Source organism: Mytilus galloprovincialis, chromosome 4 (assembly GCF_965363235.1).
Source record: "Mytilus galloprovincialis chromosome 4, xbMytGall1.hap1.1, whole genome shotgun sequence".
In the NCBI taxonomy this organism is placed as follows: Eukaryota; Metazoa; Mollusca; class Bivalvia; order Mytilida; family Mytilidae; genus Mytilus; species Mytilus galloprovincialis.
Genome location: NC_134841.1, coordinates 14970053 through 14995993, shown reverse-complemented (window position 1 = coordinate 14995993; position 25941 = coordinate 14970053). Strand labels below are relative to the sequence as shown.

At 32.1% G+C, this 25941-nt stretch overlaps 1 protein-coding gene and 1 long non-coding RNA gene across 2 annotated transcripts in view; both read left to right on the top strand.

Annotated features, from left to right (window-relative positions):
- Nucleotides 1-25941, top strand: part of LOC143071437 (sacsin-like) — an 89682-nt gene that overhangs the window by 8362 nt on the left and 55379 nt on the right. The window contains exons 3-5 of the mRNA XM_076245704.1: nt 716-814; nt 3909-4206; nt 5119-5352. Coding sequence (XP_076101819.1) covers nt 5220-5352 — 133 coding nt within the window. The 5' untranslated portion in view covers nt 716-814; nt 3909-4206; nt 5119-5219. The remainder of the gene's footprint in view (nt 1-715; nt 815-3908; nt 4207-5118; nt 5353-25941) is intronic.
- LOC143071438 (uncharacterized) lies at nt 16524-18548 on the top strand. Its single transcript, XR_012976904.1, has 3 exons — nt 16524-16887; nt 17410-17823; nt 18043-18548. It is a non-coding gene; the product is annotated as an uncharacterized LOC143071438 (long non-coding RNA).

Sequence of the window (25941 nt, the reverse complement as noted above, 5' to 3'; positions counted from 1 at the left end):
AACAATAGGGTTTTGGATATACAACATATTCTCTAAACATGTAAAATTAACTGAAATTTCCACAGCTCCTTCCACATTTGTTTTATTTTCATTTTTTCTTATAGTCGATCTAAGAAACTTTATATCATCATACGATCTTCAACAATAAACAAAACCCATACCGTATAGTGAGCAATAAAAAAACTCAGAAATAACAAATCCAAACGATAAAAACCAACGACCTGCTTAATAACAAAACGATAATGCAAAAAACAAATGATACAGATAGCCATTTACAGTCACCACTGAATTACAGGCTCCCGACTTGGGACAAACACATATTAGGTTGAACATGTTTGTGAGCGCTCAATCCTCCTCTTATCTTAACAGTGTTGGTCTAACAACACAACATAAGAACAAACTGAATATAAAATCGTGTTGAAATGGCTTGATTCGTCAAATTGTCACAAAGCAAATAGAAAAAACACAAAAACAAATAACAATCAGGAGACAAAAGGCACTAAGTATCGATCTAACATTACTTAAAATAACTGTGAGCTGCCTCGAAGTCAATAACAACTGATAAATACATTAAAACATTATGTTATCAGGGTTTTATCTTACAAAGCTTGATGTGCCATGAACTTGAATACATGTACATGTATGTCAAATTATACAATTCTTTCGGATTGTTGTATCTTAAATTGAAAGTTGAATTAATTTATAATCTGATCAGGGTTTATAGTATTGCCTGTGGAGGGCCATAGTAATACAGTAAAGATATATCAACAGAAAGGCTTAAAAGAGTATCTGGAGGAACAAAAATCAAATGACGGTAAGATCATTACATATTTGGTTAGAGAAACGTTGATTAAATTTCAATAATTTATTTTGGATACACGTCTCACGATTGGCCGTTTTTTTGTCTATCAATTCAAAGGCATAACTTTTAAATAAGAAGCATTTGCACCACATTCTCTACCGTGAAGCTTTTAAGGGCCATGTTCATTTTAACAATTTGATATAACCGATTATTAATTTGATATAACAGAATAACAATTTGATATAACAGATTAACAATATGATATAACAGATTGTCAATTTGATATAACAGATTTTCAATTTGATATAATAGTAACAGATTTTTAATTTTGATATAACAAATTATTAATTTGATATAACAAATTATTAATTTGATTTAAAAAATTATTAATTTGATATAACAAATTATTAATTTGATATAAAAAAATTATTAATATGATATGACAAAAAAATAATTTGATACAACAAATTATCAATTTGATATAACAAATTATCAAATTATCAATTATCAATTATTAATTATCAATTATCAATTTGTTATAAATTATCAATTTGATAAAACAAATTGTGAATTTCTTATAACAAATTGCGAATTTCTTATAACAAATTGCGAATTTCTTATAACAAATTGTAAATTTCTCTACTGATAGTATGGTTTTATCATAATAATGATTGATTAAAAGATTAAAAAACCCAAACTGGTGCATTTTTTTGTATTAAATGATTGTTCATCTGACGTTCAGTGATAAATATATAATTCATATTCAAAACTCAATTTACAGTTTTTAAAGTTGCTATAACCAAACTTAATCCCTTTTCTCTTTATTTGAGACAGTATTTTGGACTAGATTTTCAACTTTGTATATGGGACCTGATGTCTTAGAACGAAAAAATATACGAGATTAAAGGAAGCTTTTATGATTAATTTACATTGCATAGTTTTTAAGTTAAAGCGAAACGAAGAGTTCTATTGCGATATTGGTGTTTCTAGGAACATAGAAACATGCAAGGATAAACAATCTTCACTTTCTTTAAAGAGCCTGGCATGTTGCTTTATCAAAAATAAAGAAATGCGCGATATTTAGAATGATTGTGGACTTTCAATTTCTGTTGAACAGACCACATGTGTATATTCTGACAAGCTTTCTAACGTGTAAAAATATATAGGTTAAGGATTTTAGATAATAAGCAATGCAAAATGAATTAGGTCTATATCTTTAAACAGTTTAAGCGTTTCACTTATGTCGTACAGAGAAGGGGGAAACCCCAATCCTTGCGTAAGTTATTTGACATATCAAATTTCTTTTTTCGTTATATCAAATTGATAAATTTTCAGATCAAATACTCATTTTGGTCCTCAATGCTCTTCAACTTCGAACTTTATTTGGGCTTTTTAACATTTTTGGATTCGAGCGTCACTGATGAATCTTTTGTAGACGAAACGCGCGTCTGGCGTATATACAAAATTTAGTCCTGGTATCTATGATGAGTTTATTTATATCAAATACATTATTTATTAATCTGTTATATCAAATTAATAATTTGTTATATCAAATTGTAAAAAGTAAACTAGCATGGCCCTAAATGAATTCCGTAGATTTCTTCATGGACAGAAAATAACATAATAGTTGTTCTTTGAAAAACCAAACAGTTAACCTTCCACGTGTCAAACGGAACAAATATTCAGTGAGAAATACGTTACAGGTGAACTGTACTATGTCAGTCGCTTTATGTTCTGAGACTTGACAGAGTATACATGTATATGCCATGCTTATAAGAACATAGTTGTTTTCTATTCAAGGAATTAAAGTTGGATAGAAAAAAATGAAGTAAAGCGTACGTTGCACTTGATATCCTGCGATGTATAATAAGTACACTGTTTGCTCAGTTAGTGTTATAACTATTATATATACAAAAAACGTATATTTTGCTTTGATCACGCTAGCTTTCAGCCTTTATTTATTGTTTCAAACAGCATCAATCAAAGTTTGCATATTATTAGTAACTGAATACTAGTATAGAAAAAAGTGGTATACTGCAGCAACCAATTACCAGCGGACCAGCAATTGTTTTTAATATAAAGAGCAACACAATGTTATACCTTTATGCATGTAAAGGTCTCTACATTTTAAAAAAAGGTCAATTTCTATGTCATACTCTCTTCACAACCATGCTGCGTACATGTTACACAATTTGATACATTTAAATCTCTATATGAGCTAGGATGTATAAAAACTACTAAATCGTATTAAACACGCCAGTCTAAGTTTCGAATGGTACAGGTTATTCAGAACATAATCAAATTGACAACACCGCACCCGGGGTGGGTATCACGTAGCCCCTAAACAAAATGTGAACTAGTTCAGTAAAAATTGACATCACACAACCTTTTTATAGCTAAATCAAAGACATTTGATGTAAACAAAGTCAGAACGGTCGCCAATATATAGAGGTGATTATACAAAATGTAAAACTCAACAATTTCACATGTCTAGAAAAATTGATAAGATCTAACAAAAAATCGTGTACATGACATATACATATAAATACAGTAATACATTAATACCAAGGGATTTGGAAACAATATTTTCCTTGTATCAATTCGTCTCCCTTTCAAAAAAGTAAATGGTAAATAACTGCAAATAAAAAGCTGATTTTTTTTCTTCAGATATTTTCTTTATATATGTACGGACGGCATTGTGTTTTTTCAGAACTCTGTCAAATCTGTCTCATTCAAATAACGATCATAGCCATGAAGGACGCTATATGCCAAATTGAACCTTTTTTTAACACGAGTAAAGACATTCCTCTTCACGTAGGATAATGCTGCCAAACAGAACTGTTTTATATTGTATTGGAACGGTTCTGTTTCTATCGTCGTATTCAGCGATGTTGGACTTTTCACATACGTATATTAAAGAATTGCTCTTTGTAATTTGTAATTGAAATTAAAAAAAAAAACAACTTATCACAAAACCAATAAATGATCGTAAACAACTAAGTGGTTTGGAGTATGTGTACTTTTGTGTACTCAAGCAAACAAAACATTATACGGTGCATTAAACAAATAATCTCAAATTAGACATTTCTTTCTATATTTTATACAGCATCAGAAACTGTACCATTACTTTGCATATTCCCTGAAATTAGTGACAATGATGCAAAACAAAAAGCAGAACTTTTAAATTATTTCAAGGAAGAAATAAACAGAGGACAGTTTAAATTTGAATTTACAAAGGCGTCAGAAGGGAGTCTTATCCTTTTTGTGAATGTGAAAAAGTTGTCATTAGAAGATCAGTTAGAATTTGAGGAAGAAATACGGCGATTTATCGAAAGGATATTCAAACTAGATGAATTCAAAAGCTTGGAAACCATGTGTATGATAATAACAAGTCCAGAAGGTTTGTAGTTTGAAAGTTTTGCCTTTCTTTGTTCATATAAAAATATGAATAAACTGTCTAATTAAAAACAGGCCTAATAGCAATAGATGCTCAATAAAAATCACTAACTATCTGCTAGAAATACTCGACAAAAAGTACAGACATTAAAACCGATTATCGAAGTGCAGATTTAAAAAAGTGTAATTTTTTAAGGTCTTTCATTTTGATCATTTCTCTTTATCAATTTTATAAAATTTGTAACACATATTTTTTTTAATTAAAACTGCATGTAATTAGGTTTTTGACAGATGCTCGGTTTTTTCCTAAGATACAGAGTAACATATTTTGCCCAATAAAACTCATTTTTTTCTTTTCATAAAAGACTTCCACGGCTCAAGGTCAATTTCCAATATTTAAGTAGATTCTAGATTTCTTTTCTTTCGATTTTAGAACCAAATAATCAATATTCTCTGCTTACTCTGGTATTGAACTAAATAAATGCTCATCTGACTTACAGTATCAATATTAAATTCTATATATTTTTTTTAATTTCACCCAATACATCCAAAGACAGATTATTATTTTTGTTTGTTTTAAGTATTGTTAATTTTTATAACTCGTATGCCTTTTAACGAACGTGTTTTTTATTTGATCTGATGACATTATATTATAGTAATTGCAGAGATGCAAATTCAGAGTTGCAAATTTCAGAATTTGATTATAGAGCTGAATTGTTACAAATAAAGAATTACACAGTTGTCATTTCGTAATGTAACATACTAACAATTTAAGTATTGTAATCATGTTATTTGGAACCCTTTTACTCTACAAGGTTAGAAGCTTCATTATCTTTCATGTTTCGAATGGTTACTTTTACATAAACCATTTTTAAAGATACACAATAAAGAGTAAGTACGATTTTATTGTCAATATATAGATGAAATTTGTGCCGACGAAAGTAGTTGGGTAAGTGAGGATGACGAAGATTGTTTGGAGGAAATAGAATCAGATACAGGATCATTAGTCTTGAATTTCAACATGAGGAGAGATGCATTAGATACAGAAGCAAATTTTCAAGGAAACATACGTCAGTTCATTAATAATATTGTTAAGACTTCAAATGGAAAACAGCTAACTCCAAATAATGAAGTTACTGCCATCATAGCACCAGGTAATTTATTAAATTAAATTAATATATATATGTATGATTAAATTTGAACTGTTTTACAAAATGACCGTTTTTTACGTTCGAATGTTCCTTAGGTTATTTTATGAATAGTATCTGAATTATTGATCCATCGACAAACATGACCACCATGGCTAAAAATAAAACATAGAGGTCAAGTGTAGTTTTTGGCTTAAATCTATTAAACTAAAGCTTTTAAAGCAATCACACATAGGTATAATTGTTCAATTGGTGAGATCTTTTAGCCCTGAAATTTTTAGACGAATCGAACAATCCATTGTTGGGTTGCTGCCACTAAATTGTTATTTTTAAGGAAATTTTACAGTTTTTTGTAATTATCTTGAATATTATAATTATAAATATTGTTCATCAAAGTAAGATCTACCAAAAAACAATATGATCAAATGTGTCCGTTAAGCTTTTTTTGCCCTTTAAAAACAAATTTACCCAATTTGTTCATCAAGTTTGCTTATATTTAAAAATCTTCTCCTCTACAACTATTGTGCCTTATACCTTCAAACTTTAAACGAATGTTCCTTAAGAAATCTAGTTTATGAAGTGAATCTGATCTATCAACAAACATGACAGCTATGGCTAAAAATAAAACATAGGGGTCAAATGCAGTGTTTGGCTTATATCTCACTCAGAAACTAAGGCATTTAGAGCAAATCTGACATTGGGTAAAAATGTTAAAAAGGGCAAGATCTGTCAGCCCGAAAATTTCCAGACAAATCGAACAACCCATTGTTGGATTGCTGACACTAAATTGGTTATTTTTAGGAAACTTTGCAGTTTTTGTTATTATCTTGAATATCATTGAAGATAAAGATAAAGATAAACTGTAAACTGCAAAAATCTTCAGCAAAGTAAGATCTACAAAAATATTTATATGATCAGGTACATTAGAATCAATCGACCAGAAATCGTGTTCATTTGAAAAAAGTGAACCTACACATCAGCCAACAGAAAACGTAGGATTAGATAGATTTTGTGGGAGTACACAGCAGTCAATAGAAAACGAAAGAGTAGATGAAATTTGTGAAAGTATACAGCAGCCAATAGAAAACAAAGGACTCGATGAACTTTGTGGGAGTAACGATAATATGCAACAAGTAAGTTGTTAAGTTCAGTTTTGAGTCTAAATTCATACAAGCGATACAAACTGTAATTCTCTTATATAGAAGTACACAGTACACGCCTCGTCGCTTCGGTGCGACCATGATTGCTTCGATTTCGGGAAGTCGTTGGTTCGACCCCTAGTCTTTTCATGAACGGTCCATATAATACTATAATAAACTTTAAACATGATTCCTTCTCTACAGACACAATTTTGTCGCATTGAACAGAAAATATTTGTTAGACTACCAGAAGAAAACTAGGCATGTTCATTATGACATATGATTGATTTCACGTAGAATTATACAGATTTCATCTCATTACACAATTGAGGCGGAAATTTGGATATGTAGCAATTCGATAAATTTTAGAATTGAATGCTGCGTTGTTTACGCATGCAGTTGCAATAACATATTATACCTGATAAAGTAGTTAGTATATACAATATTTAATTGCAAATATCATAGATAATCTACGGAATTCTTTACTGGGAAAAACCGCAGAATTTGGGAAAGATTGGATAATAGATAACGACAACAGGATAAATTGGTTAGACATCGTGACTTTGTTTATATTATAACGACCTGTCATTTGCAAATTAAAATCCAAGAAATATAATAAGCAGGGTATAAATGTCTGCACTTTCAACAATTTTTTGTAACAACAAATTCTACATAATTCTACAAAATAGAAATGTTATTCTGTGTAACATGTTGAAGCTTAATGATTTTCATAGTGTTTTTTATATTAAGTTAGACATTTACAACGAAGGACATCTCTTACCAACTTTAACCTTATGATTGTATTGATACTTGAAAAACAATACATAGTTATACCTCCTATCGAATTTTGCTTTTGAGTGTAAGAATAGCCTTACACACTTTTGTTCAACCTTAAAGTCCTTGTCTATGCTCTTGACGATTCTTGATGCTTTTCGCCTTTTACTTCTGTCTGTTTTTTTATCCCATTTTTATAAGCTTTCAAAAACTAAAAAATACAACAAAAACAATGATACCAACATACAAGAATTTAACGTCTCAGAGTCTAATGTGAGCATGTCAGCATAGTAGATGTACCCCTAGGAACATGATTATATAAATAATGAATAAAATTTGGAAAGGAAATGGAAATGTGTCAAAGCGACAACCACCCGATCATAGAGCAGACAACAGCAGAAGGCCACCATTGAGTCTTCAATGTAGCGAGAAACTCCCGCACCCGGCGGCGTCCTTCAGCTGGCCCCTTGACAAATATGAATACTAACTAAGTGCTAAAGGACGTCATACTAAACTCCGAATTATACACAAGAAACTAAAAATTCAAAATCTTACAAGACTAACAATAGCCTAAGGCTCCTGACTTGGGACATGCGCAACATTGTGGCGGGATTAAACATTTATGAGATGTCAACCTTCCCCACACCTGTAGCCAATGTAGAAAAGTATACATAAAAATACGCTCATTTAATTCAGTTCAAGAGAAGTTCGAGTCTGATGTCAGAAGATGTAACAAAAGATTATAATCAAATGACAATAATACATAAATAACAACAGACTACTAGCAGTTAACTGATATGCCAGCTCCATACCTCAAATGTATGGGTACTCCCGTTGTGTGTCTGACAGAAATTATATAAAATAGTTAAGTTCATTTGATATTTTATGTTTTATTTACATTTCATTGACTCCAGAAAGGATTTCCTTTCTGTAAGGTCGTACATTTTATCCTATTTCTGAAAGTAATCAAACTGAAACCAAACAAAAGTAAATGAAAAATTTAAAAGAAATAATTGTGATAATATATGACACAAGAAAGGCCTACGTTGAGAAGCACTCCACACATTTTTTGTTTGGAAGGGTTAAACTGTTTACCACAATAAGGGGCTTATTTACTATGATGGAAAAATAACTTTTCCCCCGTTTTAATGGTTTTTATTCTTTTTAATTTCATTCTTTTCCCTCCAGTGTTTGAAAAGAAACAAAGCTTTAGAAAAACAACATTAAAGCATTGAAAGTATTAAGTTTTGTTTGTATTAATCGGATGATAGATAGTGTTGAAGGATTCGGTAAAGCATTTTACGTTCTAATATTAGAATACAAAATTAATCTAAAATTGACGTAAGATTATGTTTATCATAATAATGACAATAATCATAAAAAATAAAATATAGACTTATATAATTAACTTTAGATACAAAGATTAAAAAATGTTTTAATCAAATTAAAACATCATAGATAATAATTCTACTTTTACTTTCACAATAACTTTTCCGGAAAACCGTCGACAGACATATTTCAGAAAAACCGTTTGACAAAATGGTATGAGGATTTTCAGTTGACCTGAAAATAATGCAGTGTTGGCAACTATCCAGATTACTTGGTGCACAATATCATTGATTTACAATGATACAAAGGAATAACAATTTCAATTACGCATGACATTTAGTATCATTTGTATAAGGCTACGATATAACATTTAATGACTTCGGAGCTGCTAGCAACATGATAAATACGAAAGTTAATATCTGAAAAAGTACGTATTGTTTTTATATATTTCAACACAGTGTTTATATGAAAACTATTTAATTAGAAAATTTTGTCTATACAATTTTGATTTAAGCAAATCGAAAGGGTCAGAAAAAATTTCGACTTTTACAGTAGAAACAACTGAAGCGGGTCGAGATTTGGATTTCATGACACGATAATAACGGCTCAGTAACAAATAAGGCAAAATAATTATGAAGTCTTGAAAGTCTATTTTAATTTTTACATTGACGCTTACTAACAAGGAAGGCCTCACAGCAAAAAAAAAGCATTACAAGACGTCAAAATTATTTTCACTACTTATAAACAGAAATGATAACTGGTAATGATAACAAATTGAAGACCAGATTGAAAAACATTAATGAATACATAATACTTATAAACATGTCAAGACACACATTCTGGTATTAAATTCAATAAGTTATACTAAATCGATACAGTCTTGAAGATGGGTCTATGTATAAAGTAGCGTGTGGTCTTATCTTATTTCGAACTACAAAGACGTCGAATGTAAAAATAAAAAGCTTGTGGAGGAATACTGTTTATAGAAAGCAATGCCACCCAGCCTCCAAAACAGGATTTGAATCTATGTTTAAACGTGTCGTATGTAATTATAATTCTGGTGCCTTTGATAACTAAACAACTCGACATACTAGGCTATATAAAATATATATAATCTTCAAGGTACAAGCACTGTGATACACCCCTTTATTTAACCGTCAAGGAAACATTGTACGGCTTAAGAAAGATTTATTTTATATTGAATAGTTGACCGAAGGGTCTACGGCGTTGAAACAAGCCAATGTGATTTTCTAATGACCATTTCAGAAAATACCTTATATTCATTTTGAATAAAAAAGTAATATCGATCGTTTGTACATTTTTGAAATGAAATCTTATTTTCACTTTCATTTGTTTAACTTATCTTTTTGCAGGAGAAAGTACATTTAACATGATAAATATTATCAGATTATAACATAACCGTTTTCATGTCAGACACATTATCAGGCCTAGCCCATAGGTATGGCACGCCACAGCTACCGTATGATAGCTATAACCATATCATTAAGGGTAGAGATTATTATGAAGCAGATGTTCTATACTACAATGACATTTGACTATATTACTCTGTCAATTTACTATATCACTAAGATAAATTGATGTATCATTAAGACGCTTTGATACAACATGGAGTTACTTTTTATACTATTCTTCCATTATCTTTGTTATGAAGATAATATTTCATAATGTGAAGACATATTGCTATAATATGGAGCTACAATTTCATACTGTCATTTAACTTAACTTAACCCTGCTGGTGGACGTTTCGTCCCCGATGGTATCACTTGCCCAGTAGTCAGCACTTCAGTGTTGACATGAATATTTATTATATAGATATAGGAAGATGTGGTGTGAGTGCCAATGAGACAATCATTTTTATAAATTAACTTTTTGCAATAGTGTAAATTATTCCAAATACGAAAGAGCACCTATACCAGTCAGGGTTTACCTTAGCCGTATTCCGTACAATTTTGGGGGGATTTTTTTGTTCTAAATACTCTTTAACTTTATACTTGTTTTACTTTCTAACATTTTGATGCTATGTCATAAAGGTATATTTTATACTAAAAAGACATCTTAACATAACATTAAGCAACGTTTTCATACTATTTTGTCACCGAAGTATATCATTACAATAGTTTAGTATACTATATAATCATCACGATATAACATGAAACAATTTTGTCATACTATTATGTCATATTACTATCTTATGAAGACATATTTCAATATCAAAATAACATTTCTTATATCACGAGGTGTCATATACATACCAGGAGACTATCTGATTACACTATAGGACCGTTTCATCATACAATGTGACAAATCTATAAATTGCGGCGAAAATTCCCCGGCAAATGTATCAGAAACATGGATTTTGATAAAAAAAAAAAAAAAAAAAAAAGGCCGTTTGGGAAATCGTTCCATACATTACGTCTAGGGCGAAATTATTAGATAAGATAGAAACTGTATAAATCATTTGAAAAGGGCTTGACAAATCAGATTGATATAAGCGCAAAAACAAATAATAAAAAGACAAAATACAAAATTTCTTTTCCTAAAGTAGTCGTAGTTAACAAAGGGAGACCAAACCTACAATTTTACTATTTTAAAGGCTTTTACTTCCTTAGTTTGATTTCGAATAGCTTACGAAGACCATACGCAACTGTTTAGAGCATAAAATTGTATAGACTCATGTCTTTTGTTGAATACAGTTTATTGCTCTCTAGATGTCTTTGGGTCTTGTTTGTGTAATTATATAGCTTCTCGTTAGTATATAATAATACTTTCTATATTCATGTTTGGTGAGGCGTTTAATTGTTTCGATTCGATAGCCGTTTATGTAGATAATTGCACGTCTTTTGTATCTAATTAGAAGTCTGGTATCTTTGGTCTTAATATGATAGCATGGGGAATTTGTGATTTTGCAGAATATTTAAAACATAAAAAAGTTATTTTTGCGATACTTTTTTTTAAGACGCAAGAAGATATTAGGATGGAACCGAGTGACGATGACGACAGCAGTGACGGATCAGGTGATGATGAACCTGTTTACTCATCCATGAAACAACCACCTCTGATCAATCAACTCAAGAAAATTCTTGATGAATACCCTGATGATGGCCAGATACTTAAGGTATACAAACATATTTATAACTGTTAATCGCATTCAAATGCATTAGTAATGAAAAAAGTAAAATCACAAAAACACTGAACTCCGGAAAAAATTCAACCGAAAAGTCCCTAATCGTGACATCAACTGTAATATTCCTGACTTGGAACAGGCATTTTTAAATGTAGCCTGAAAATGGTGGATTGAACCTGGTTTTATAGTGCCAAACCTCTCACTTGTACGCCAGTGTCATCAAATTGTGTTATATTTCCAACGATGCGTGAACAAAACAGACATAACAAATAAAATAGTCTAACATTATCATAAATAGTAAATGGTGTCTTTTCCTGAATGATTTTCTTTCGATACTGTAAATAAATGACTAGAACCAATCTAGTATGATTGAACAGATGTGAAATATATCAATCTATTTTGTCTTAGTGTTTGCTTGTAAAAATATATATTTCTGCACATTTGCTTACTTTCAAGGTTTTATTGGATAATTTTTTTTATATGAAATGCATTTTAAGGAATACGTTTATGGCACGCCGTTTTTATATTTATTCAAATTTGAAGATATCTTATTTATTTAACAAGATATCTTATTAAGAATTAAGATATCTTTAATTTTTATAAGATATCTTATTTAATTTGAAAGTAAATAAGATATCTCTATTAGTTTATAAGATATCTCTATTAGTTTATAAGTTATCTCTATAAGTTATTAAGATATCTCTATTAATTAATAAGATATCTTATAAAGTATATAAGATATCTTACTTCTTTATAAAGATATCTTTTAAATACATACTTTATAAGATATCTTATTAATTAATAGAGATATCTTATAAAATAATAAAGATATCTTATTAACTTATGGAGATATCTTATATATTAAATAAGATATCTTTATAACCAATTAAAAAAGATATTTTTATAACCAATTAAAAAAGATATCTTTATAACCAATTAAAAAAGATATCTCTATAAGTTAATAAGATATCTCTAAAAGTTTATAAGATATCTCTATTAGTTTATAAGATATCTCCATAAGTTAATAAGATATCTCTATAAGTTAATAATATATCTCTATACTTTAATAAGATATCTCTAAAAGTTTATAAGATATCTCTATTAGTTTATAAGATATCTCTATAAGTTAATAATATATCTCTATAAGTTAATAAGATATCTCTAAAAGTTAATAAGATATCTCTAAAAGTTTATAAGATATCTCTATTAGTTTATAAGATATCTCTATAAGTTAATAAGATATCTCTATTAATTAATAAGATATCTTATAAAGTATATAATATATCTTACTTCTTTATAAAGATATCTTTTAAATACATACTTTATAAGATATCTTATTAATTAATAGAGATATCTTATAAACTAATAGAGATATCTTATTAATTAAAAGAGATATCTTATAAACTAATAGAGATATCTTATTAAATTATGGAGATATATTATTAAGTAAATAAGATATCTCTATTATTAACTATATAAAAGATATCTTATATAGTTAATAAGATATCTTATAAATTAATAGATATATCTTATATTTTAAATAAGATATCTTATATTTTTAATAAGATATCTTTATAAACATTTTAATAAGATATCTTTATAAACATTTTAATAAGATATCTTATTTAATATATAGGATATCTTATTTAATAAATCAGATATCTCAATTAATATATAAGATATATCATTTTGTTATTAAGATATCTCAATTAGTTTATAAGATATCTTATTTAACTAAATAAGATATCTCGAAATTGAATAATTATAATAACGGCGTGCCATATACGTTTACATGATTGACCGAGAGGGCTCTCGGATCTAGACGTTAATTATTTCTTAAAACAGACGACTTTGACAAAACTACTTTTTATCCCACACTTCTTAGCATTATGATTTCCGGTCTGTGTGTTCGAACGATTGTTTGTTCGTCAGTCAGTCCGTTCGCCCATTTGGCCGTTTGTCCCGCTTCAGGTTTACGTTTTCAATCAAGGCAGTTTGATGAAGTTGAAGTCCAATCAAATCGAAACTTTTTTACACATTGTTCCTATAATAAGATTTTTCCAATTCTAATGCCAAATTAGAGTCGTTACCCTAAATTCACGGTCAACTGAACATATGAAAATGATAGTGCCAGTGGGGCAACCGGTTATCATGGACATATTCTTGTTTATATTTATTTTAACCTCACTTTCAGCGTTAGGTTAGATAATAAACACAAAAAAATCATTTGAACTTCAATACGATATTTTTGTAGTTTTTTTTTATCAGATAGCAAATTTCGTACATCCTTTATGCGTTTTCCAAAAAACTGCAAATAGGAAGTTTAAATTCTTTATCTGCAAATTTCAAGAATGATCAGGATTAAATGCATCGTTTAAGGAATTAATTGGAATATAAACTGGACCAATTCACTCTCAATCGGAATTTAACCCATTAAGAGTGAATATGTCCAGTTTAAACCCAAATGAATTTCTCAAATGCGTTAAATAAATCTCATGTTATTCTGTTATTCTGAATGCTACTAATAAAAGAAACTGAATTTACAGGAAATCATACAAAATGCAGAGGACGCAGAAGCATCAGAAATGAAGGTTATGTTTGACGGACGATCTGTGAATGATGTTGATAGTAAAGGAGGAAAACCTTTTACAAAATACTTCAAGGTATAATAAATAGTGCAGCTTGTCTTCTTTTTTTTTGTTTTTTTTGTTTTTTACTTTTTCTCATCATACAGCATACACCATTAAGACGCATCATCTGTCAAAGTCTTATTGAAATTCACCGTTTAATTTTGTGTTAAGGGTATATTGAATGTGACCACTTTTGAAGTACCCGTAAAAACGGTCGAAAACTAGTAGGCATATATCATTGTGTATTATAAAATATTTGTAAGGAATTTTATTAAACATTGGTTTCAGTACGAAACTATCATATAACCATTTTGGAATATGAATCATGAGTTTTAGAAACAACAAAACTATAGTAATAAAACTGATTTTTATGAAATACAATCAGGGAGTTTACCTTTACAGGGTCCAGCGCTGTGTGTATATAACAATGCTCAGTTTACCGAGGAAGATTGGGAAGGAATACAGATGATAAATAGCAGTGTTAAAGAATTCGATCCTGTAAAGATTGGACGGTTTGGACTGGGATTCAAGTCGGTCTTTCACATAACAGGTAGGATTATTATTCATAGATAGTGTTATTCTAAAAACTCCATTATTATGATACTTATATTTTTACCTTAGAATCTTAAACAAAAGATCTATTAAAAGACCTTTTCAACAACTGTTGACACCGACTAATGACACCTACAGTTTTAACAGAAGGGTTGTATCAAAGACGAAAACCATCATGGTTGTCATTTAGTTTATCTAACCTCCTATACATTTCTAGGAAAGCAAACTCGTGGAGACCGTGTATATTTCATATAAGGTTAGTAGGTAGGCGGGGCTTATTTTCATTACATGGTTAGCACTGGTGTTACGTCCCTTTATCAAAACAAAACGGAACTGAGAACAAAATGTAAGGGTTTCAACACACGATGAAAGATAAATTTGTTTTATAGTGTTCTAGTGACGTAATACGGTATATATGGGGTGAGTAAATTCTATATGGGGATTCGAGCTTCGATTTCACCCCATGTGAAATTTACTGACCCCATAAAACCGTATTATGTCACTAGCACACTATGTAACGAGTATTACCTTCCAGTACTCATTTGTTAACATTCCGAGTTTCATCAGTTTTTCCTGGTATTTGACTGAAGCAGATCATACGATATGTATTATAATTTAGAAAATATCGGCGAATGAGTTAAAGGGGAAATTCAACACCAGAATCTTTATGAATATTTCAATAGTGTAAAGGATTTTCTTTTACAAGAAAGTTCACGTACATGTGTTATATAGTAAAACGTTGCCAAATAAGCAAATCAAACTTGTCCTTATTTTCTAAATTGGATGTTTCTAATGACTCTAATTTTAATTATTTTTTTAGATTATCCAATGATTATCAGTAAGAACAAGATGCTAATATTAGATCCGCACCAAACTAGTCCTGAACGTGTATGTATCCTGATGAAATTGAAAAATTTAAAGAAGCATACAAAAGAAATGAGCACATCAGACTGCCTTTCAGCTCTAGAAGGTATATTCGGTTTTAAACAAGATACATTACAGTCTGGGAGATTTAAAGGTACATTTTTTCGGTTTCCATTGCGTTCAAAACCAACATTATTGTCAGACAATGTTTATGATGAAGCAAAGATTAATGACCTTTTTAGAGCATTTAAATCAGAGGCTTCAGTTGAACTACTGTTTCTGAAGTGTTTAGAGAAAATAGAGCTATATACAAAGAACGTCAGCAAACTTCATTCAGGTGACGATTTGCCAATATTTACGGTGAACATATCTGACAGTTGTATACAAGATGCCCGCAAAAAGAGAAAACAATTGCATGAGTATATGAAATCTGTGGGAAAAGGTTTGGCAGAAAAAAGTTTCATGACTTATTATAATATGAAAATAGAAATGAATGGACAAAATGAACAACACACTGAGAACGAATGGTATGTAATGCACTACTATAAAGGTGGGGATATGTCTAAAGAATTGAAGACATTATCCCAAGATGAGACGTTATCCTACAGCCCTTACGTGAGCTTGGGTTTGCCTTTATTTCGTGACCAAGAGTTCAAAGGTCATGTATTTTGCCTGATGCCCCTTCCACTACAGAATGAAAGTTTGACCGGATTTCCGGTACATGTGAATGGATATTTTGCACTTACTCAAAACAGGCGTCATGTGAAATGGCCAACTGCAGATCAAACAAAAAACAAGGCTCACATGGATAAAACGATCAGATGGAACAAATGCTTAGTCATTGAAGTTTTGGCAGAGGCATATCATATGTTAATCAACGAAACAATACAAATGAGCAAGAGCAAGAAGAATGTAAGAGACATTCTTCAACTTACTTACACATGTATACCAGATCACAGAAGAATAACCAACGACTGGGCAATCATTCTCAATCCTTTATACAGCCGACTTTTACAAACAGCCTTTTTGTATACAGAGAACAACGGCGGTAAATGGATAAAATCAGAAGATGCCGTATTTAACATTTTTGATGGGGTTATCCCAAAAGGTATGCAAACTTCTGAGCAAGTCTATAAGATCAGTAATTGTTAGGAACGTAACTAATATTCAATACTTAACAGATGATCTATGATTTTTCTTAAACACATTTTATTTGAAATAAACACTTATTTCGTACGACCGAAGCGCGTTTCATAAGTAACGCTCAGACAATAAACATTTGAAAACCATATATTTGTTACCAACTTTTAACTATCTAATTATTGTATGATAAAAAAAAAAGTAAAATCACAAAAATACTGAACTTAGAGAAAAATCAATTCGGGAAGTCCATAATCACATGGCAAAATCAAATAACAAAACGCATCAAAAACGAATGGACAAGAACTGTCATATTCCTGACTTGGTACAGGCATTTTCAAATGTAGAAAATGGTGGATTAAACCTGGTTCTATAGCGCTAACCCTCTCACTTTAATGACAGATAAGATTATATATTGTATGCAATGCAATGTTATAATGACACCTTTTTAGTCAAGATCAACAGAACTAAGTGTAAATATAAATTACAGATGTGAAGGAAACTATTGTACGACTTGTTCAGCGATATAACGCCAATCTTGTCGATGTACCAGAACATGTGACATCTATGATAAGATACCGGGATTACACAGTACAACAGTTGACGCCGGACCTCATTCTTAATTTTTTGAAGTCGGATGCAAAATACAAGAAAATGACAAGTAAAGAAAAGCTTGATGTACTTCATTTCATTCTTTCATCCTGGAGCAGTCCCAGCCTAGTTGGTATTGAACTACTTCCTTTACAGAATGGAGGTTTTACATTATTTGGAAATAGAGAACAGGACAAACGGATTATACTATGTGAAGAAGAAATGGAACTCTTTCCGGGACAAGAAGATGTGTTCTGCAAACATGGTCTCCAAACAGAATTGTACAGACTACTTGTCATAATGGCAGAGAGTAGTGAGTATATTTTAAATGAAAGTAGTTTAAAACTAGCTTTGATTAAGATTAAAAGAAAAGATTTTTTCCCAATCAATTTCAGCCTATTGACATTACAGAATAAATGAACTGAATAATATAACACGATAGACAAAATATTATGAACGAATGTGAATAGATTATATATTTTTTTTGTAATAATTGTCCTTAAAATCACAATATTTCATTTTTCTTCTTTAGATGAATACCAGCTTTGTACGATGAAAGAACTATCAACAGATGATGTAGCAACTCTTCTTCTTGGTACTATCAGGAAATACAACGGCAAAACAACTGATCATGCTTTACGCTGGAAAACAGCCACAAGTACAGTTGCTGGTAAGAAATGGTTGACGAATGTTTGGAAATTTTTACAAGACTATGACATAGATGACTTCACTCATTTGCATCTCCTTCCAAGCTGTTTACAAGGCAGTAAATACTTTCTGTATAAAATATCGACTAAAGTTTTACTAAAGACATATCATGGCTACAAAGATTTGCCTGACCCAGTTTGTAAAGCATTGAGTTACCTTAATATCGTAATAGTCGATACACTACCAAAAGCAATTATGAACCATGAAGACATAAACAAGTTTGTATATTTTCCAACAATTGAAAATGTTTTACAAATGTTAGAAGATGTCACCTTACCACTTAATAGCAGCCAAGCTATTCAGAAATTTAATAAAACCTGTACAGAAAAAGAGAGAACAGAATTTGCAAAGTATATTGCGAAAAATTCGTATTTGAGTTCCAAGGTAGTTAATTTCATATCCAAACTACAAATTTTCAAAGAAAAAAATTCTGGACGAAACGTGTCTTCAAGTGAAGTAAGCATCATTGCAGAGACAGCACACTTACCAATCAAATATCACAAGGATTCATTAGTTTACTCTGAACATTTGCACAATACTTTGATAGACCTACAAGTGCCTACCATAGATATGGAAGAGGTAGTTATTGACATAATGAGTTGCTTACAAAGAGGAAGCCATTATTCTCACAATCAGATGAACATGATGATGAAATTTGTAATGAATAAGTTGAAAACATTTGAAAACAAACAACGCATTTTAGACATCGCAAAAAACATAAAGTGTGTTCCAAATGGCTGTGGAGAAATGAAAAAAGCTAATGAATTGTTTGATCCAGAAGATTCTGATTTGAAATGGATCGTCATAGGTCAGGATCGTTTTCCAAATATGAAAACTTGTCCTATAACTTTGAAACAAGTACGAAAATTGGGACTGAAAACAGGCAGTGAGGTGAATGCTGATGATATCGTTAAATGTGCAAAACATATAGAATCAAACGCACACAAAGAAGCACAAGATCGAAGATCATCACAATTGTTTGATTTTCTGCAAAAAAATCCCCTGCTTACACGACAGTCGAATCTTTCCGAAAGGCTGCTAAACGTGCATTTCATAAAGCCAAGCTGTAGAATGGAACACTTTCCTGATATGTTACCGTGGTATAAATCTGCTTTCCCATTTTGCAAGCCAGCTGACCTTTTTGATCCTCAATTCTTTCTTCTCATAGGTAGCGTTCAACCTGTTTTACAAAGAAGTGTTCAATCTGAACTGTCTAGAGTTTTCAGTTGGAACAAAACTCCAAATATCAAAAGTATAATTGAACAGTTGTTTATCATCATTCGGGTATATGAGGACAAGTACAAACCCCACCTCCTGCCATCAATTTATCACATTTACAATTTCCTATCTGAAAATCATAATAGAGGCAGCGAAGTCACACCTCTTGAAACTGAAAAATGGATTTGGAGCGGATCTGGCTTTGAACCATCGTGCAATATGATTTTAGAAACAACAGACTCCGACATCTCATTAAAGCCGTATCTGTTTTCTTTGCCTCCAGAGATAAGGATTCCAAAGTTGATACAGTTTTTCAAGCGGATGAACTGTGTGATTTGCCAAGACACAGATCTGTTATTGAGAGTTCTACAAATGATTCAACACAAATACGAAGGCAGATACCAAAACGAACGTGAATCAAAAAGTGATCTTCATCTATGTATGAAAATATTGAATAGCCTGAAAGAATGTGACGATATAGATGAAAGAGTCCTGATTCCAGTATATACTAATACCTCAGGAAAAGTTATTTTAAAATTAGCAAATGAATGCAACTATTGTAACGACGACTGGCTTAAAGGAGCAGCAGAAGACGATGGTGATGAGATATATTACGTACACCCTGACATATCTCATGACACGGCAGTGAAACTAGGTGTACCGTCCCTTACAGATAAATTGCTTCAGGATACAGAAGGCATTGAAGAATGGGGTCAGAATGAACCACTCACAACAAGGATAAACAAATTAATTCAAGATTACAAAGATGGACTGTCCGTTCCCAAGGAAATTGTACAAAATGCCGATGATGCAGGTGCTACGAAGGTCAGTTTCATGTATGACGAACGTGAAAATGAACAATTTAGAACAAAACTACTAGACTCAAATATGGCACAATGCCAAGGACCAGCCTTATGGGCATACAATGACGCTTTGTTCTCACAAAAGGATTTAAAAAACATCACAAAATTAAGTGGAGCAACGAAAGAAGACGACAGCTCTAAAATAGGAAAATTTGGATTGGGGTTCTGTTCTGTCTACAACTTAACAGAGGTACCAAGCTTTGTATCTGGTAACCAGATAGTGATATTTGATCCACATACCACATACCTAGGTTCTGCCCTTAAAAACAAGAATCAACCAGGAATAAAGATTGACACAAGGAAGAATCAGCATGTTTTGAAGAGAATGAGCTCCCAATTTGAGCCATACAATGGAGTATTTGGTTGTAACCTCAATGCAGGGAACGGAAACCAGTCATTCGATGGAACTTTATTTAGGTTTCCACTGAGAACAGAGCAACAAGCTAATACGCCAAGTAAAATAAGTGACAAAGTTTACAATCGCAAGGAGATGGAGGAGCTTATAGAAATATTTGTAAAGGCGTGCGGAAATTTGCTGTTGTTTACCCAAAATGTAAATGAAATTGAATTTTATCATTTACCAACCGACAAAACAGATCCAACGGAAGCATCTCTGTTGTATTCAGTGAAACGAGAGTTTAAAAATACGATAGAGAAGCCTTTTGGAAAAAGGAGTTATACCGAAAAGAAAATAACAGTGTTAAGAGACATGTCTGAAAGTCTGAATGTTGCCAAAAGAAAAAAAACTCATAACTTGACAACAATATCAAAGAGTTTTTTGCAAGAAATAGTCATAAATGCAGATGACAATTTAAAAGATTTAAGTATTAATGGTTTTTCTTCGAGATCAACTTGGCTTGTTACCTGGGCCTCAGGCATAGATAGGAGCAAAATGATGGCATTAAATACAAAGAAAAAAGGTGTACTACCACTTGGTAGTGTTGCTTGTCTTTTGGAAAAACATGATGATGATACATACAGCACCTGTTCATTAGAAAAATCTCCATATGGATTTTACCAGACCAGCCATCTCTTTTGTTACCTTCCATTACCGGTGGAAAGTAAATTTTCGGTACATATAAATGGGTCATTTGCTGTTAGCTCGGATCGCCGACGTCTTTCATTTGAAACGACAGACGATAAGGCATCCTCCAAAAGTGACAGTGAATGGAACGAGGCTCTCATTACTGATGCTGTTTGTCTTGCTTATATTGTGTTCTTGGAACATTTACCTGCCCTAAAAATTAATCCGCATGAGCATTACTTTGAGCGGTGGCCAGTGAAAGAGCAAGGCATTTTGGAACCACTGATTGCAGCATTTTATAGATTCATATCTGATCCAAAAAAAGAATCTGTTGTTTTCCGGCGAGGTGACAAATCTGTTTGCCTTAGTCATTCTAAATTTTTAGATCCGCATTTGATGGAAACTGAATTTGCCGAAACGGCATTTCAGATGTGTATTGAACATTTTGAAAATGAAGAAATCACAATTATACGCCTTCCGAAAAGCATAGAAAGCTATTTAACGAATTTTGGATTTGATGGTGCATTACACACAAGAATCATAGATATAGTACCGTTTTATTCCTTAGTTGTGATTCCATTTCTTGCGTCTGGAACAAGGGATTCATCTACAAATGATCAGCTAATCCTGTATGCATTAGACACTTGTCGAGACAATGGCGGTTTATTTGCTATACTAAAAACAAACTGTTGTATCCCAACAGCGCCAAACAGACTGTATAGGCGCCCTGATGAATTAATTGATAGACACAAAATGGTAGGGTCTCTATATGAAGAAGACGACGAACGATTCATTGATTCCAAAGACGAACGATACGAGTCGCAAGGGCGGTTGGACACACTACACGAACTTGGAATGATCACAAGTGAACTGTCAGAAGAAATGATTATAGACAGAGCACACTCAGTCTGCAAACTCTCAACCATAGACATGCAATTTGCATTGGATCGCTGTAAGAAGTTTGTTGCATATCTCTTCAAAGAACGTACGAGCATCATGCAAAATGAAAAATTGTTGAGACAACTTCAAAATATAAAGTTTCTTCCGGTTAAGAAAAGGCAGATGAATTGGAAATTAGACTGGGGAGGAGAAGGATCAAAATCATATGAGAATGTTAGCTTGAAACAAGAGAAGGAAAACGTTCCTGTAGTGTTTCAATGTCCTTCCAAATTATATTCCGAAACTATTCTGGAGCTTGTTTGTTCGTTAGAAGCAGTTTTAGACAACTCTAGTCTGCCTTTAGACATTGATGCTCAATTTATCAAAGGCTTAGGTGTTGCAGATGAAGAGGATGTAAGCTTTAAATTAGTTCTAGACAATCTGACGACCATTTGCAAATCCTGCTCTGATGAAATCGTAGCTGTAGATGAATTGCACATTCTCGATAGAACTACATTGAAAATATACAAATATTTTGACCAAATATATAAGAAAAATGCACACGATGAGGAAAGGCTTGAAGAGATCATGCAAGTCGTAAATGACTATTCTAATGAGAAACTTGTGTTACTTAATGGAACTTTCGTCAAACCGTGTCAACTTTTCTTAAATTTATCAGAGGATTGCACTCCACACCTTTATAGCTTGAACACCGCAGTTCATTTGAAAGGTTTGAAAGGATTAATAAAACTGCTTAGAATACCCGATCGGTGTTCTGTTCAAAAGACAATTGAGATTTTAGAATTACTTCATACACAACAGGAGACTATCCAAATGTCAGATAATGGAGTCAGGATATACGTGAAGCTTCTTAAAATGTTGGTTGATTCCAATAAATTTGAGAAGTTCCCAAAGCAATATTTCAAGAACTTGTTTATTCCAGACACAAAAGGAGTTTTGACACATATTAGCAAGCTATGCATAGATGAAGTAAATATTACATCCCTAGAAACAATGAAATTTACACATCCTAGTATCTCATTTGAAATTGCCTTTTGTTTAGGAATAAACACAAAACGAGCTCAAAAGGTTGATGAATTATCTAAGCCAATCGAGATGTTTTCAAAAGATTTCGGACAGCACGAGGAACTTGTTACTAGAATTAGGCGCATTTTGTCTGGCTATCCATGTGACGTTGGAGTTCTGAAAGAGTTACTTCAGAATGCAGATGACGCTAAGGCATCAGAAATGCATATAGTTCTAGATTATAATGATCATGAAGCGGACAATTTGTTTTCCGATTCTTGGAAATCTTTACAAGGTCCATCACTCCTTGTTTATAATGACAGTTCATTCTCGGAAGCTGACATAAAAGGAATACAGAGACTTGGTATAGGCAGTAAAGGAGATGATCCAACGAAAACGGGACAATATGGAGTGGGGTTTAATGCAGTATATCATCTAACTGATGTTCCGTCGTTTTTGACAAAAGGAAAAAATGTTGAAACTGGGGAAATCCTTTGTATAATGGACCCTCATTGTAACTTTGTTCCAAAGGCTACACCAGAAAGTCCTGGAAGACAATATTTTCATACAGAGGTGTTGAAAAAGGACCATCCAAATGTATTCAAAGGCTATTACGAGCACTTGCTCATGAAAGAATGTGGAACAATTTTTAGACTTCCATTAAGAACAAACACTTTTTCAACATATTCTAAAATTTCAACAAAAGAGATAAATGGACACTTTATTCGCAGTTTGATTTCTAGTTTTCAGGAAGAAATGTTAGATATTTTATTATTTGCAAACAACTTAAAACGCATAAAAGTATCAGAAATTGTCGATGGACAGTTAAAAGAAAATTATTCGGTGGAAATACACATGACGAAATCAGATGAAGTTGAGAGGTGTAAATTTTACGAAACACTAGAATCTTGTTCTCGCCAGATTCGAACTTCAAAAGATCCAGACAGTTTCCCAACTTCGGAGGTAAGATATAAAATCAACGTAAAGGATAGTTGTGGAAGAAACAAAAACTGGTTGATTGTAAGTCGATTAGGATTTGCAGGACAACGCTCTCCAGATAATTTACTTGAAGCGTATAAAGATGGTGAATTGGGAGTTTTACCTAGAGGTGGCGTTGCACTTCCTCTTCCAGACAATGGTGAAGAATTGTCAACCAAAGGACTTGCATACTGCTTCCTACCCCTTCCACTAGAGACTGGAATGCCAATTCATATAAATGGACACTTTGCATTAGATCATGAGGCAAGGAGAAATTTATGGACAGAGAATAAAGACGGATTTCGATCGGCATGGAATAAGCATATTATGAAAAATGTAATAGCTCCAGCGTATGTATCAGCCCTTCACCTGATAAAAGAAATACTTGGACTGAAAGATGAAACAATAGTAGAGGAGAAAAAAGTTAAGAAAATTTTGGACCTCTACCACAGGTTTTGGCCAGACATATGCCAGGTAACTAATGAATACTTCAAGTTTCTTGCTGCAATCATTTATCGTTGGATATCTCGTAACGAGGAGCCAGTGTTCCCAAGCTACAAGTTTGTAAGTGAAACAGAAGTTAAAGTCAGATTCTACCCTTTGAGCAGCCATGCAATGGCATATCCTTGTGTTTTCAATAACTTAGATCAAACAGTAATACCTTATTCTTTGTCCACGGAGGTAATTTCTAACGTCAGTGAAGGAATTGGAGAACGCATCGCTAGTCTGCAAAAAAGTGCTCTTATATCAGAAACAGAAGCAATAAATCGTAGTAGGATTAAAATTTTCGTTCGCCTTATCAAAAATTTGGGGGTTAAGTTGCTCGAATCCCCAAAGTTTATCTTGCATAGTCTCAACGAATCAGAGATAGAAACAGCTGAAATGTCACCAACTTTCCTCATTTCATTTTTGAAATCTTTCAACAGTGACAACAGTGATAAATGTACTCCCGGTAGTATTGGTCACTTGATCAAAGATTCAACATTTAATACTGTAAGTAATCTGATATCATGTATTACATATTGCAAACAAAGCAAGTCTTTTGACGACCAACTAGACGGCTTACCTCTTCGTTTAACAGATGATGGGATCCTGAGAGTGTTTAGCTCTGAAAACCCAGTGTTTTGCTCGGAGTTTTGTTATATTTTGAAGGAATCTTCGCACTTGTTTTTACATTGTGAACTTGTTAGTCAATTTTCAACCACTTCTATTGGAATAAAGCCATTAAATATTGAGAGTTTTGCCGATTTGCTTTTTAACACGCTGACAGCAGAAACATATCGAACCCTTGACAGAACGGTCACATGGATGCCACGGAGTGAGAACATTCCTAATGGAAGTTGGATAGAGTCTGTATGGAAATTCCTAAATTCTGAAATACGGATAAAGTCTGACACAGAACCACCAATGAAACTCAGCGCAGTTCAAGAATTGTTAAGGCCACTACTTCCATGGTGTCTTCTTCCATGCACAGAAGAAGCAATCAATGAAACTTTTAAAAATTACAAGCCTGTCCTGTATCCAATTAACAAAGCATCATTCATATTAGACATTTGCAGTTTTTCGGGAATTCTTAAAAAAGCATTTGAAGGTATTTTTCTTCCTTGCATTGACAACTTAGTTGCCCCTTGTGACAAATTTATTATGAATAAACTAATTGTCAACCATGGCAACCCTGGAGCTGTTTTCGAATACTTGCATCATTACCAAAACGAAATTAGCAACAAACAAATAA